We start from the raw sequence: 14540 nt of genomic DNA, 5'->3' as shown, positions 1-14540 counted from the left end.
AGGCCTCACACAGGAAGGGCCCGTTACGGCGCCATTAAACTCCTGACCCTCGGCTTTGTTCACGCGTGACCCCGTCCAGGACAGTCTCCCCAGCGCTAATCTCGCACGCACCGCTGGAGGAAAATCTATACGACTCTCCAGTGTTCACACACTCACATGCGCACGTCACCACAAACGCACAATAGCACACTTGTGAGACTATGAAGCCAGCAAACCGACAACAACAAAAAAAATGTAACCGAATATCCGCGGTCTATTTTGGCTGTGATAATGTAATGCAAATGGGGGAAAAAAAAAAAATTAAATTGTTTGACGGGAACATAATGACTTCAAATGGCAAAGCAATTTGACGCTGCCAGAGACTTTCTGTCCCTCAGACTAATCACGATAATGAGAGCGTAGGCTGGCGTTTGGGTCAGCCTGTAAACTCCCCCGTCCCGCCCCCCACAGCTTCGATTCGTAATAAATCAGTGACATTTCGAACAGGATCAAAGAATGAGCAGAGTTTTTGAGCAGAGGACACAAGAGGCTCTATTAAAAACTCCATTCCTGAACCCAAAGGGGGGGGGGGAGACAGCTGTCCTGTCCCACGGGTCAAAGGTCAGCAAGGAGCATCTTGGGTTACGGCGGAAGGAACAAAGCGCGAGGAACAATCCCAAACGCTGCCCCTTCGGTCCTGTGTCCCAAGGCGAAACAGATCCACTCCTGTTCCAGGTCTGTCTAAACTCCACCTTCCCAAGGGAATCTTAACGGGAACATGAACCTGAGAGAGTGGCAAGGGAACTCCATAAAACCACCCGTTCACAAGTGATCATTTCCCCTGGGTCTACTTCCTGGCTGCTCTCACTTATTGCGAGGAAAGGGGGCAACAAGTGTGATAAAAAGATTCAAAACAATTCCCTGAGGTGGGAAGTGCACATTTAAAAACCAGAAACACTGTCATTTTGCAAAAGTAGGATGCAGAAATGCTGTGTCCATTGTCAAATAAAGTCCAGTATTTTGGCACTCTTCATAGAGAAAGAATGGGACCGATTGCCTAGTCAGGACAGGCCTGAGTCTGCTGACCATGGCTGCAGTGGTTGGCCACAGCTGACTGGTTCCCTTTCAGAATTAATGCGGGCATTAGGCCAGGCAGGGTAATCGCTGCCCGAGCTCTTCCCAACGATGGGGCTGGGGCCCACAGGCTTCCTGGTATGAGCAGAGCGAGACACGGCTCACCTCCTGCAGATCAATTATTCATTCATTGCATTTATACGGCACTTTTCCGAACTTTCAGAACGCTCAAAGTGCTTTACAGTGACGAAGGGGAACTCACCTCACCCACCTCACCCAGATGCCAGCTCTCCTGTAGCACAGCGTGGCCCGCGCACACAGCCACCGGCTTGTGGGTGGGTGAGGGTCTGAGAGAAGTGTGCTGAAGTGAGTGACCTTTCAAACACCCGGACCAGGCTCCTTTTTTGTCTGGGGAAGGGTCTGTGTACCATTACATTACATTACATTACATTTATTTGGCAGACGCTTTTATCCAAAGCGACGTACAAAAAGTGCATTTCATGGTCATAGACAACTGCTAAACACAGGTTCAGTAAGGTACAATACTTAATTTGTACAGCTATTTCTAGCCAGGAACACAGTTTAGTTCACACAGTGAACACTATGCAGACCTAAACCTGTACCAGAACCTTCACTCGCTTTGGCGCATTAGAAACGCAGCGTGTGCGAGGACCGCTGTCTGACGCATCGCGGCTTTCGAGCGCCGCTCGGTCCAGCACCTGCCCGGACGCGCGTGCCGTCAGCGCGCTCCATTAGAGAAGCGCACACACACAGCCTCAGACACTACGCCCCGCGGCGACTCCACGAGCACAACGTCCAGTTCCAAATCAGTCAGGAAGAAAACGGGAGAAAGAAAATACTCGTTCGATAAACAAAGGAACCGTTCGTCGGAAAAAGCTCGAGGCTTTGTCTGGTAAAAAAAAATAAAAATAAATTAAACAAAAACCCGAAACGGAAATAAAAAATCGGAAGCCGAGGAGCGTCTCGTTCCAGAGACCACCCGCCAAATAGTCACCGCCCTTTGAAGTGGGTCTAATCCGCGGCAGCACGGCGAAGGAACACAGCGCAGCGCGCCGCGCGCGGCCCGGCGTAGCTACCGCTCCTCAGCCGAGGAAGGGCCGTCCGCTGATCCTGCGCAGTGCGTGGGGTGCGCGGGATGCGCGGGATGCGTGGGGTGCGCGGGATTCGCGGACAGCGGGCGCGCGAGGGGGGACTGGTCCGCAGATATGCGCGGTATGCGGGGAGTTGCTCGTCAGAGAGACTCTGTTTTTGGTTTTTTTTTTTTCTGCAAATCTCTCTCAATCTGTGTCTGGAAACGAGGAATCGCAGAAACCCCGACTCTACGCCCGAAAAACTGCCGCTTCTCGTCTTTTCTGGGAGGGTCGGGGAGACCCGGCAGCGAGTGCGAATCTGGGCCCAGCAAAAAAATCACAGTGTTTCCATCATTAAACTGGCTTCACCTAATTCCAAACCTCTCATTTAACAGCCTCGCGCTGTTTTAAATGCTCATTATTACTTCATCACAATCAAGGCTGGGGAACGAGAGCCTCAGCTCACCCTCTTTTAAATTCCCTACATCAATCAGCCATTTCCTGTAACGCGCGCGCGTTTTTGTTTGGTGAAGAATGACTCAAAACTTCAGCCGTGCGTAAAGGTTAATGGATGCAAAACTGCAGTTAAGAACCGCGGCAATTATCTGAAGTGATTTCGCGAGCGACGCGCTTGATTGTCGCCTGACCCTCGAAAAGCTTCGGCGGCGGTGCGTTCGCCGCTTCCATCGGCTCCATAACCTGCCTGTGCGGTGGGAGAACGTATCCCAGCATGCTCTGCTCTAATGGTGGTTGGGGAGGGGGGGGGTGCAGGAGGAGGTGCAAGGCTGGATTGTGGGGGGGGGGGGGGGTAAGGACGCTGTCCCGTGAGCAGGAGATGAGAAATAAGGGCCCCTCCAGGGGTGCATGCTGAAATCAGCTGCCTGGATTATCTCACACACCATCTCCATGACCCCAATGAGGCCCAGTGTTCCTCTAATCCCAGTGAGTCAGAATTACAGAACTACACACTCACCTGTGCACACTGCAGGCTAAACGGCTAAGACACAATCATAATAAACACGTTTTCGTCCAGGCAGGATATGCTGGTGTGTTAGTGCAAACGCTGACTATTACCGCATGCAGGGGAAGGTTTGATACATCTGCGCTGTTTGTTCTTGCTCGGGTAAAACGCGGTAAAACCCTGCCAAAGCAAAATGGGAAAAGCAATGCTTTCTGGCAGTAAAATAATGACTCGCGTGGGGAATAAGATCCTTTTTTCTTTGCTTCCACACTTGATGAACTGAGGACAGCAAAGCCTGCTGTCAGTTCCACTCATATCCCAGACAGACAGCACAGAAAAAGCCCTCATTTCAGAGCATCCAACCTGCAGGCGGTTTACCCCAGAGTCACACAACAGTGGTGTGAAAAAGCGCTGCTAATACTTGAAAGGAAGACAACAAATCACAGATATTCTCCTCCACATAGTCAACGCTCTGCCAATGACAGGCGGGTCTATTTTGAAGTTGGAATACAGGATTTAAACAAAAAGGAGTGGAATACTGCATCTGTAAACATATACGAAATACTGTAGCTCTATGTCAAACACACATATGGAATACTGTAGCTCTGTGGCAAACACACATACAGAATACTGTAGCTCTATGTCAAACACACATATGGAATACTGTAGCTCTGTGTCAAACACAAAATATGGAATACTGTAGCTCTGTGTCAAACACAAAATATGGAATACTGTAGCTCTGTGTCAAACACACATACAGAAACACTGTAGCTCTTTAGAAAACACTCCTGCTGTTCCTGGAGAATTTTCAGCACAGCCCCTTACTGACTGAAATGTACAGTCATGTGAACGCTTCATTTTCCCTGAACTCTTACAGAATACTGACCGCTTTCCACTGTCAGTATTCTGTAGGAATCTTAAAGTGTTGAAGCATTTCAGGGGGTTATCAGGGGGTAATTTGAAACGTCTGGAGTGCATATCCTCAGCGGAGGGTGTGGCATGAGCGTTGGGTTCGGGGCCCTTACCGTCGTCCAGGTCGGGCAGGATGGTGATCCGGGCGGAGGGGAACTCCCGCCCCAGCCGGCCCCCCATGGGCAGGCTGAGGGTGACGTTGAAGCTCTCCTCCGGCTCGTACAGCGAGTCGTCGATGACGACCACGCGGCAGGGCTTCTCCGCCTCGCCCTTGTCGAAGCGCAGCACGCTGGTGTGCTCCTCCGCCCGGGAGATGTAGTCCGAGTAGGAGAGCACCGTGCTGGGGATGGTGCCCGTCGCCGTGACTACGGACAGAGGCGGAGTTGAGAAGGGTGGTAACACCGAGATGAAGATTTCTGCTGGGGGGGGGGGGGGGGGGGTGAGGGGTGCTGAGGGGGTTAAGAGGGTGTGCCTAGGGGAGGGAGGGGGTAGAACTGAAAGCTGACAGTCTTTTAAGTCCTTGCTCTTTGCCGAACTGATTTGTATGTGTCTTGCAGGTTGTTCTGGGTGAGTATCTACTAAATGCTTAAACATCAGAGTAAATGGAATGGACCACATGCCAGCATTACAGCTTTGCGGTCTGTGATTACTTCCCTTTTTCTCCCAAAAACACAAACTCCGTCTACGTGTGATTGCTGATAACCATAATCTCAGCCCGTGGATGCAGTGCTCATTACCTCCCTTTGAATCCAACCTGGGTTTGTGCAGATTGCCTGCATTTTACCTCAAACCGTACACTCTAATGGAGGGTTTGCTCACAATCAGCAGCCGATTGAGATCCCGGGGGCCCGGATGAGGTGTTAATTGTAATCAGCCGCTTTTCGGTTTTAGCCGCGTCGGTCGGGGAGAAGGGTTGTTGCCGTGGTTACCTTGCTGGGTGTAGCAGATGACCATGAGCTCCTGGCTGACGTCGCCGCTCCTGCGGACGGGGATCAGCAGCTCGCCGACGTCCTCCTCCACGGCGTAGGCGGCGGAGGGGATGAAGACGGTGGACTCTGTGGGGGGAAGGAGGAGGCCAGGGCCGCCATGTTACCCTCTGAACTGCAGCTCGCAAACGCGCCAAGTTACAGCCAATGGGGCTTCCAGTACTGCTTATTCATTTCACCCAACCCCCAGAGACCGTAGAGAGTTTCGGGCTTCTGTACTGGGTTATGCAATGTCTGAACAACAGCCAGTAGGAGAACTCTGGTATCAGTACAGGACAGGAATACTCAAATCTGGCCCTCCAGGCCAGTAGTTCTGCCGCTTTTTTTTTTCTGCCAGATAGTTAATTGATTGATTAATACCAACGATTGGCCAGAGATTTAACTCACCTCACTGACCGAAATGTACAGTCATGTAAACGCTTCATTTGCTCTTAATTGTTTAGAAAAAAAGATGTTCATTTAACACCGTCAGTATTCTGTAGGAATCTTAAAGTGCTGTAAAGTATTTCAGGCAGCTGTTTGGCCCATTTCTCATTTGAAATGTCTGGAGTGTATATTTCTCAGTGGAGGGTTGTGGTGAGAGAGCTGTGTTCCAGGACTGGTCCTGAGTAGAGGGGAACAATGAAAACCAGAAGTTCTACTGGCATCGAGAGCCAGACTTGAGTAACCCCGCTACAGGAGATACAACAGATTCTTAGAGAGTTTTATAAGTGGGCCAATCTATCCAACCTATGAAGGGACAGAACTGCGAGAGCTTAAGGACATCTGAAACGAAGTGAACGGCGAAGGCGACTGAGCAGCGGACGCAACGGGACCAATAAGACGCGGCTAAGCTCGGCTTTCCCTATCCTAGTTCCCTCTTCTCGCTCGTTCATTATCTGCGATTCCATCCAAGGGCCTTTTCTCCAGCTTATGAAAATGCGCTCAGCCATTGAGCGTGCTAAAGCTGACATCAGACGCCGAGGCAGCGGCGGCTAGCCGTCAGTGAGAAAAAGGGGGGAAAAGAGAAACACGCCTTTTGATCTCGGAGGTTCTGACGAGATGTAGTCTTTCCTCACTGGGCAACAGAGCTCCCAGGATCCTCTGAGGGACTTCAGCAGACATCAGAAAGCACAACTGACTCCTAGTTGAAGCTGTGCTGGGTGGAAAATCTCGTTACTTTAACCCAGTACTCAGCCAGAAGCATCACATACAGCCATGCACGTCCTCACTGCAGATGTTTCGAAGAAAATACCACAGAAATACATTGAGAAAACAATAAATCTAAAAGCAATCTCCCAAAATATGCAGGGCATGTACTTATACAGTAGGTTGTTTTCTATGCTTTTTTTACAAGCAGAAATGTGTTAAAGCAATTCATCTTTTTTTTTCTTTTTTCCTAAGCGGGCTATTTTCAGCTTGGCGCGATATAGCTTAAGTAAGCAAACCTGTCGTCCATATTTCAGGAGCCACGCACTAAGGGGTACATCTTATCTCCCGTCTCGAAAAACAAAACACAGGCAAGCTCAAACCGTCCGGATCCCACTTTCTGTGAGATGGCGGGGCAAAACCAATGAGGTGACAGAAGCTTTCCCAGCATCTATCATTATTATCGTTACCTTAGCAATCACCTAGCCGCGAGCACTGGGAGCCCCAAAATATCAATCGCAACCCTGCGGGGGGCGATAAGGGAGTGTCATCGCCCATTGCTGTCCACGTTTTCTCCAACCGAAACTGCCTCGCCACAGAGAACAAGGCGCCCCACAAACCGACCCCTCCTTTCTGGTGCCTGTTAAAACCGCAGAGCCCGTGCGTCTGTGTAACATCCATCAGCTGGGTTTTGATTGGACACTCCCACTCTACACATACATTGCGCATACGTGTAGACTTTGACAATTTCACTGTCCGTTTCCCTATCTGGACAAGGCCGAAAGGTACTGGTTTGCATCACTGGATCTCAACCACAGCTGACAGAGTGTTACAAGCGTTGCTATGCTTTAAAGAGCTAGGATTCAAAAATGCGCTCTGAGTGTCTTATTTTCTGCTTAAAAAACTGCTTTGTAAATACACAAAATGAATAAAAAATGTCAAAAAACAGTCAACATGGATGTGCCAAAAATACAGTGCAGAAAGGTGCTTGTATGTGTGAGCCACAGGTGGACCAGGAGCAGTCTGAAGCACACAGTTTCAAGTTTTGAGTAGAAGTTAAGGATAATTAATCTAACTGATTCAGGAGAAGTGATAGTCCACTTTAACACAGCACCCACACAAAAAACCCCTCCACTTACACATCCATTAGCGAGATAGCGGCGAAAGTCCCAGTCGATTTTATATTACCACAGGGGCCCCTGCTCTCAGTAAACAAACACCCCCGTCCATACCTCTTAATTTGCTGAATTGGCCGACGGGATAATTAAAACAGCCTCTGACAGCTTTCTCACGAAAACAAAGATGATTTAAAGTGGGAGGGGTAGAGGGAATCACAGTTTGAGAAATATTCATCCCACCATGGACTTATAGTACAAGCCGGGGATTTGTATTTTTTGTTTACTTAACCTTCCGTTTCAAACAAGCACGCTGCTAACTGCAGTTTTGTGACGTTTTACTCTGTTTCAATGCTGGATTTAAAAACATGCTTACGCTTGTACATGCTTATTTGTCCAAGCTAAAGAAGAAATGCTTCTGTTGCCTGGCTACCGAACTCTGCCTGGCACCGACGTTAGTGGGGGGTTACGCAGGTTGGAGCACCCCCTCCAGCGCAGACGGGTTCTGGTTCCCGTTAGAAAATCTAACTGAAGCCCCAAGCTTTCTGTCCAGTTCTGGTTTCGCACCCCCATTCAGATGCGCAGGTCTGGATAAACCAGGGCAGTGCGGGACGAGAGACCACACAGCGGTGTCTAGAGGCTCCGTAAACCTACACACACACACACACACACACACATGAACACGCACACACACACGCGCGCACACACACACGCACACGCACACACGCACACGCACACACACGCACACACACGCACACACACACACATACACGCACATGAACACGCACACACACACGTGCACACACACACACACGCACATGAACACGCACACACACGCACGCACACACACACGCTGGCTGGGAGCAGGCCTGCATTATCCGTGTTCTTTCAGCTCTGCAATAAAGCACCTGCTGCTGGCCGGGGAGCCTCGGCCTGCTGCAAGATAATCTTATTTGCCGCCCTTTAAAAGACAGCCTGAAAGAGAATAAGAGAATAGCCGCAGTAAAAGCCTGACACACAGGAGCTGGAGACGCAGGCTGAGAAGAGAGAGATTTTATTTTTATTTTTTATTTTTAAATCTTCGATAACCGCTCCAAGAAGCCTCCTACTCGCAAGACCAGCTTTGAGGAACTCTCCTTTTGCCCCCGGGGGAGCGGGGCGGTTCGCGAAAACAGCGTTCGGGCCGTGCAGGCGGCAGGCCGCGGACGGAGTGACTCAGCGCTGGCTCCGCCCACTCGGGGCTGCCTGGCTTCCATCTGGGCTGGCGGGGCCAAGGTTAGTGGACTTCCAACATCCGTCATCACTGACACGCTGATTATTGGGAAGCTGGAATTCCTCAACGGTAAACTTTGATGCAGGCCCATATTCTCAGTTCTGGACGATGCAGCGTCGGTGGACGCTCTGACACGATTACCTACTTGGAATGCACGCTGCTACTGTATTTATGCCTGCTCTAACATGTCACTGCCTGTGCTCGAAAGGATAAACAGAAAATATTCATAGCCTTAGGGCTAGTGTGTAGCCACCTCTAGTCTTGATGACTGAGCAGTTGTAGGTTCGATCACATGGGGAATAATTGAATTGTCACATTTTGGAAAGGACTGACATTAGAGGGACACTGACCGTCAGAAGGGTCCAGGATCTCCACGGTGGCCGCCTCGGGGAACTCCAGCGCCCCCATGACAGGTTCGGACAGAACGATCTGGAAGGTCTCGGACTGCTCAAACTCGCTGTCCGGCAGAATCCGCACCTTCCAGGTGGCGGTGGTCTGGCCCGGGTTGAACTGGACCTGCTTCTGCGACTTGCCCCGGAAGTCCTTGTCCTTCTCAGCTGTGCCGTCTTTGGTGCCAATGCCTGGGGGAAGGGGGGGGGGGGGGGCAGAGTGAACAGAAGGGGAGAAAGAAAAAACATCGTTATGCTTTTACTCAAATCATGACAAGGCGGGAGGTGGAGGTAGGTGGGGGGGGGGGGGGGGTATTTCCTTCTAAAAATTTCTCACACTGTCATTGTTCCAGAAGATCAAAATAATGGCCGCACAATATGAAACTTCATTAAAAAAGGATTTCCAGTCACCAGCAGGGATTATCAGCAGCTCTGAGTCTACAGCTGTCCGATGTCATCAAACGCTTTCGTGCAGAATGCACTATAATCACACGGGACCTGCTGCATAAATAAATATGTGAATGAATATATGAGTATCAATAATAATAATTATAAGAAGTTGCTAATAAAGTGGTCCTGCAACGAGAGGTGCTGGATGGGAATAATAAATAAATAAATAAATAAATAAATAAATGTAGCGTTACCACAGCAACAACACCCACAGAGAGGCCTAACAGCTACAGGTGTGACATCACAAGGCTTCTTGTCTGCCCTGAGAGCCTCACCACCCCTCACCCCCGTACGGTCAGGGTGCCCCACTCTGCATGCTGCCCCCAACCTCTTTGTGATCAGGGTCCAGAGGGGGGGCGTGGGTGGAAGGGGTGGGGGGGGGGGGGCACCCTGGCACGAGTCCTTCCGCCAAGCCTGCCGTGCCAGCAGCTGGGTGGCACAGAAACTCGCCTCCCGTTCGCCCATTTGATAGCGCCATGCCACACAGCAGGAAGCGTACCCAATTAATAAAACATTGCCTGCCCCCGCCCCCATGCTATCTCTGAGCTGGCATGACCCCCCCCCCCCCCACTCCACCCACAAAAAACAAATACACTAATTAACCAAAACCAAACTGCGGCTCCGAGCTTCGGCATAGATCTCGGTCCTTTGGCACAAAGAACGGTGCAGCTCCCAGGGCTGAAGGTACAAATGCTGTGGATTGTGGACAAGATTAAAATTTAATTCTGCAAAGCTTTCACATGCAAGGACTGTACCGCACTCCCATAGCGAATATAAAAAAGTGATTAAAAAAAAAACAGGATAGAAAAAGGTGAGAAATGTGGAAAGCGGAGCTTTGTGTGGGGAAAAAGAAAGTTTTTTTTTCCCTTCCATGGCACGCATCACACCATGGGGGAATCAGGTTTTAGTTCTGACGCTCCAGGGTCTGAAGCATTTTTGAGCCGGAATGGCGGCCGGCGGAGCCGAGGAGTGCAGTTTCCATTGGCAGGTTTCTGATTGCGGCTCCTGTGTGGGGCTGTGCCAGGGGAATGTCCTGGGTTACCCGGTTACGTGGCCCCGCCCCCGGAGCTCTTTCATCATCTCAGGTAGACGAGGGGTGGGGGAGGTGGGGCACGAACAGACCGCTCGCCAGGAGCTTGCCTTTGTTCTTAACTTCGCTTTTTCTCCACCCTCACCTCTCTGTAGGAACGCACCTACTGTTCACCTACTGGTGCAGAAGGTGAACAGAGGTGCACTTCCAATGCATTTTTATATATAACTATGGATTTACCCTTTGGATGCCCTTTTTTAACCAAAAAAAAAATTGTGCTAAATTCATCTTGCCCCAAGCACAGCACTGAACAACTTTCTTTGGCTCTGCAGCCATATTATTTTTAGGTCCTTACAGTTTACAATTGGAGTCATTTGGCAGACACTTTTAGCCAAAGGGACTTGCACAAGAGCGATTCACATGGTAAGCAAACACCGCAAGGTCATGATACTGCATGACAGTAAGACTGTGAATATAAACATTCCCAAAAGGATATTCTCATTTTCCCCGTAGGGGGGGTGGGGGGGGGGGGGTGTAAGGAGCCCTCAGACTCATGGGAGAGCTCGGCGGTTGGAACGCTCTGTCGCTCGGCCTCCAGGGAGGGGGGGGGTCAATAATGTTAACGAGGTGATTGATGGCGGGGGCCGGTGACCGGCTCTGGTCCCTGACAGGTGAATCATCCCCCTGTCGCCAGAGGAGAAAGGGCCTCGTTCATTTCAATTATGGCAGGACCGCGCCTCGCACCCGGAGCCAAGTCCTGAGACACGCTCCACAACAACAGGTTAGCAACGGCCCCCCGGGGCCAGAACACACTCCTGAAGGTACGACTGACTCTACGCCTCTCACGTCTCGTTATGGGCTCCCAGGTGTTCCACAGGAAGTAAGCACAGGAGAGCTACACCTCTGTACAGCCTGACATGTTATAAACAAGCAGCACCACTTCCCCCCCCCCACCCCCCCAAAAAAAAAAAACACAAGAGCAGTTCTCTGGCCAGTGGGGTGAGTGTAAAGTCGCCTAACTTTGGTCTAACGGGTCAGGTGCACTGAGGTGTAGATGGGGAGTTACCCTGCTCTGTCTCCGGAAAGGAATAAAAAGTGATGACTATTCATTATCACTACAGTTACCGCCATCATGCGCTAACTTGTCCCCTACATCAACACGGAACGCCCCCTCCCAGCTACAGTTATATTTCCATGCAGGAGCTCAACATGCTCTAACATCACCCTCAGGTGATTGGTTGAAGATCAGGGTCTGTGTGACCCCACTGAGGCCCGCTCCCACCTAGGTCTCAGTGCAGCGGATTTAGGCTCTGTGAGTTACAGCTGGATGGAGGTTCTCCTTAAAGCTGAACAAACAAAGGCTTCGCGTGTCAACAAAAATCTGGACTGCCCCTGGGGTGGGGTGGGGTGGGGTGGAGTGGGGGGGAATAGTTACCCCCAACCCCCACACCTGCCAGGTGATTGATGCAGGACACAGACAGGAGGAAGTCCGTCCAAATGCACACCCGGGACCATGCACTGCTCCAGAGGCACCTGCTGCGTGACCTTTAACCCCAGTCACTGAACCCCACCCCGCAGAGCAGGGCATGCTCCACGGTTTGCACTGGGGGCAAACCAGATGGCCTGCCAAACAAAAGCCTTCGGAGAAAAACAGGTTGAGATGACAAGGCCGTCCCGATAAATGTCGGCTGAATTCCGAAATGAACTAATTTCAAAATGAATGCAAGAGCTGCTTTTTTCGCCCCCTCTGTTCCGCAGCTCTTGTCCATGTCCACAAAGCCACTCATTTGATTGGCGCATTGCTTCTCTATGTGGTGGCCAGGAAAATGCACCTTCTGTAAAGTAAGCTGCTTTGGCACTTGAAGTGTTAGCGAACTGTCTAAGTTCAGAGCTGGAAACAGTCATCAGACACTGCACGCCTCCAGTTTGGGCCAAACCCATCTGTGGGCTACACAATTTAGGTTTACAATATCATTTTGTAAATTTATTTTGAAATGCATTTTAATTTGCAGTATTCACAGGGAGCAAATTGCTTTTTTTGATGCCAGATTTGTGATTGCTTTCACTATCACACAATGTCCCCCCCCTGGTCTATGATGAGTCCCCCTGGGTTCATTCCTGTTTAAGGCCACCAAAGTGCTACAGCTGGTGCTGTCTAAATTTTAATTGTACAATTACAGCTTTTGTACCTTCTGGTGTCCTCTGAACTTAGTGAGCTGCACATGGGGCAAAATATATAAAATAAAAAAAAACAAGGCTTGAATTTTGTAGCAACTCAAACTTAATTGAAAGTATTGATCAAACAGTGGTTATTTTCCCCTTCAGTGTGCTAAAATGGCTACAGAAGATAAAAAGAAAGCAAACAAACAATCAGTCAAGAGTTGCACCATGGGAAGCACTTAAAATCTTCCTTCACTAACAATCTGGGAGCTGGACAAAATTAACCCTTTAAGGGCTAAGATCACACATACGTGATTAGAAAGTTCTAAACTGAACATTCTAATGCTGATGTAACAATCACTATTGGTAAGCGAGAGCAGTGGAGTTCTGGAATGCTGACTTCTAGAAGTATTTTGAAGAAAAAAAAAACATTTTAAAAAACTACTCTTCGAGGGGATAAAAAAACATTTCAGTTCAGTACTCTTGGATCACTGTGACCTGTTAAAGTAGAGATGGCAGATGTTCTTTTTTTATGGGCAAAGGCATCCCAGTGATGCAGTAAACAACTGATTCAGAAGTCAGATTGGCACGCGAGGGGAACTGTTTCTGTAGAACTTCACCTGCTAAATATACAAGTTATAGTAAACATTAGCACCTAAGCCTGGATTTAATCAACAGGCAGCCTCAACATTGGGTTGGAAAGGGCTTGTATAATTTAACCTACACTAACAAAGTTTGTTCAGGCTGGTTGAGAAATTAGCGATATATATATGTTACATTACATTACAGGCATTTGGCAGACGCTCTTATCCAGAGTGACGTACAACAAAGTGTATAACCATAACCAGGAACAAGTATGACGAAACCCCTAGAGAGAAGTACCGGTCCAAGTACAGGGAACAACCGCATAGTTCAACTTGGACCCTGAGTATGTGTGTGAGAGAGAGAGAAAGAGTTTTTCCACTCACTGACGAAGGAGGTCTCCCCCAGGTAGCCCCTGCGCCTCAGCACCACCTCCAGGAACTTGGAGTCCTCGTCCACCGCGTAGTACTCCTTCTCCAGGGAGATCCAGGCCCAGTTCAGACGGAAGAACTGGTTCTTCAGCTTGTTGCCTCCTGCACGCAGAACAGAAGCGCGTTACCGCACTGTGTAAAGTGTTAGGCCTCAGCACACTGGTCTGGGGCCAAATGAGAGCTTTTTTTCAGTATTCTTTGGCAGCAAAGCGAGTGCACTGGTAACCAAGACTAGAAAGACGCCAGATGGACGGTAAATGGTAAATGGACTGCTTTTATATAGCGCATTTATCCAAAGCGCTTTACAATTGATGCCTCACATTCACCAGAGCAATTAGGGGTTAGGTGTCTGGCTCAGGGACACTTCGACATGCCCAGGGCAGGGGGGATCGAACCGGGAACCCTCCGAGCTAGACATACAGTAGCATGCTGTAGCTTAACGGCTAAACCCGGAAAGCACTGTCTTAAATTAAAATTCCCATTCCGAAAAAAAGCCTGCCACTTTTCTAAAAATTCACGCGGTTTGAATGATTACTGTTAGTGCGGAGGCAAGCAGCATCGATTCAAGGGAGGCTTAGCAAATCGCTCCGGACTTCCATTACAATGATACCTCTCACCTGGAAACATAGACTGTTCTTATAAGAGAACATCACACGCAGACCCTGCCAGTTTTTCACTGATTAGGACTGGACACAAGCCCTGATTCTGCAGATATAAATGACCGTGAGGTCTAATTGGCTCTTTTCTAATTAAGAGTCAAGGCTCTCGTTCTTATCTGCATTATTTTCACAATCCGCTTTGAAGTTTCAATTCAAAGCAGGAGCTCAATATTCCTGGAGGGCTTGTTATGTTCTGACCACATGTTCACACACAAACACACACAGAGTGAAAGAAAAACACACACACTTTTACAGATGCACATAAACACAAACACACACATTCACAGGTGCACAAAGACACACACACACACACAAACACA

At 49.4% G+C, this 14540-nt stretch overlaps 1 protein-coding gene across 1 annotated transcript in view; it reads right to left on the bottom strand.

The window, feature by feature from the left end:
* Window positions 1-14540, bottom strand: part of LOC118210050 (FRAS1-related extracellular matrix protein 2-like) — a 79416-nt gene that overhangs the window by 31128 nt on the left and 33748 nt on the right. The window contains exons 3-6 of the mRNA XM_035385876.1: window positions 13517-13663; window positions 8870-9100; window positions 4947-5072; window positions 4131-4382 (exon numbers count right to left, since the gene is read on the bottom strand). Of these exons, the coding sequence (XP_035241767.1) occupies window positions 4131-4382; window positions 4947-5072; window positions 8870-9100; window positions 13517-13663 (756 nt within the window). The remainder of the gene's footprint in view (window positions 1-4130; window positions 4383-4946; window positions 5073-8869; window positions 9101-13516; window positions 13664-14540) is intronic.

This window comes from Anguilla anguilla, chromosome 12 (assembly GCF_013347855.1).
Source record: "Anguilla anguilla isolate fAngAng1 chromosome 12, fAngAng1.pri, whole genome shotgun sequence".
Classification (NCBI taxonomy): Eukaryota; Metazoa; Chordata; class Actinopteri; order Anguilliformes; family Anguillidae; genus Anguilla; species Anguilla anguilla.
This window is presented reverse-complemented; position numbering and strand designations above follow the sequence as displayed.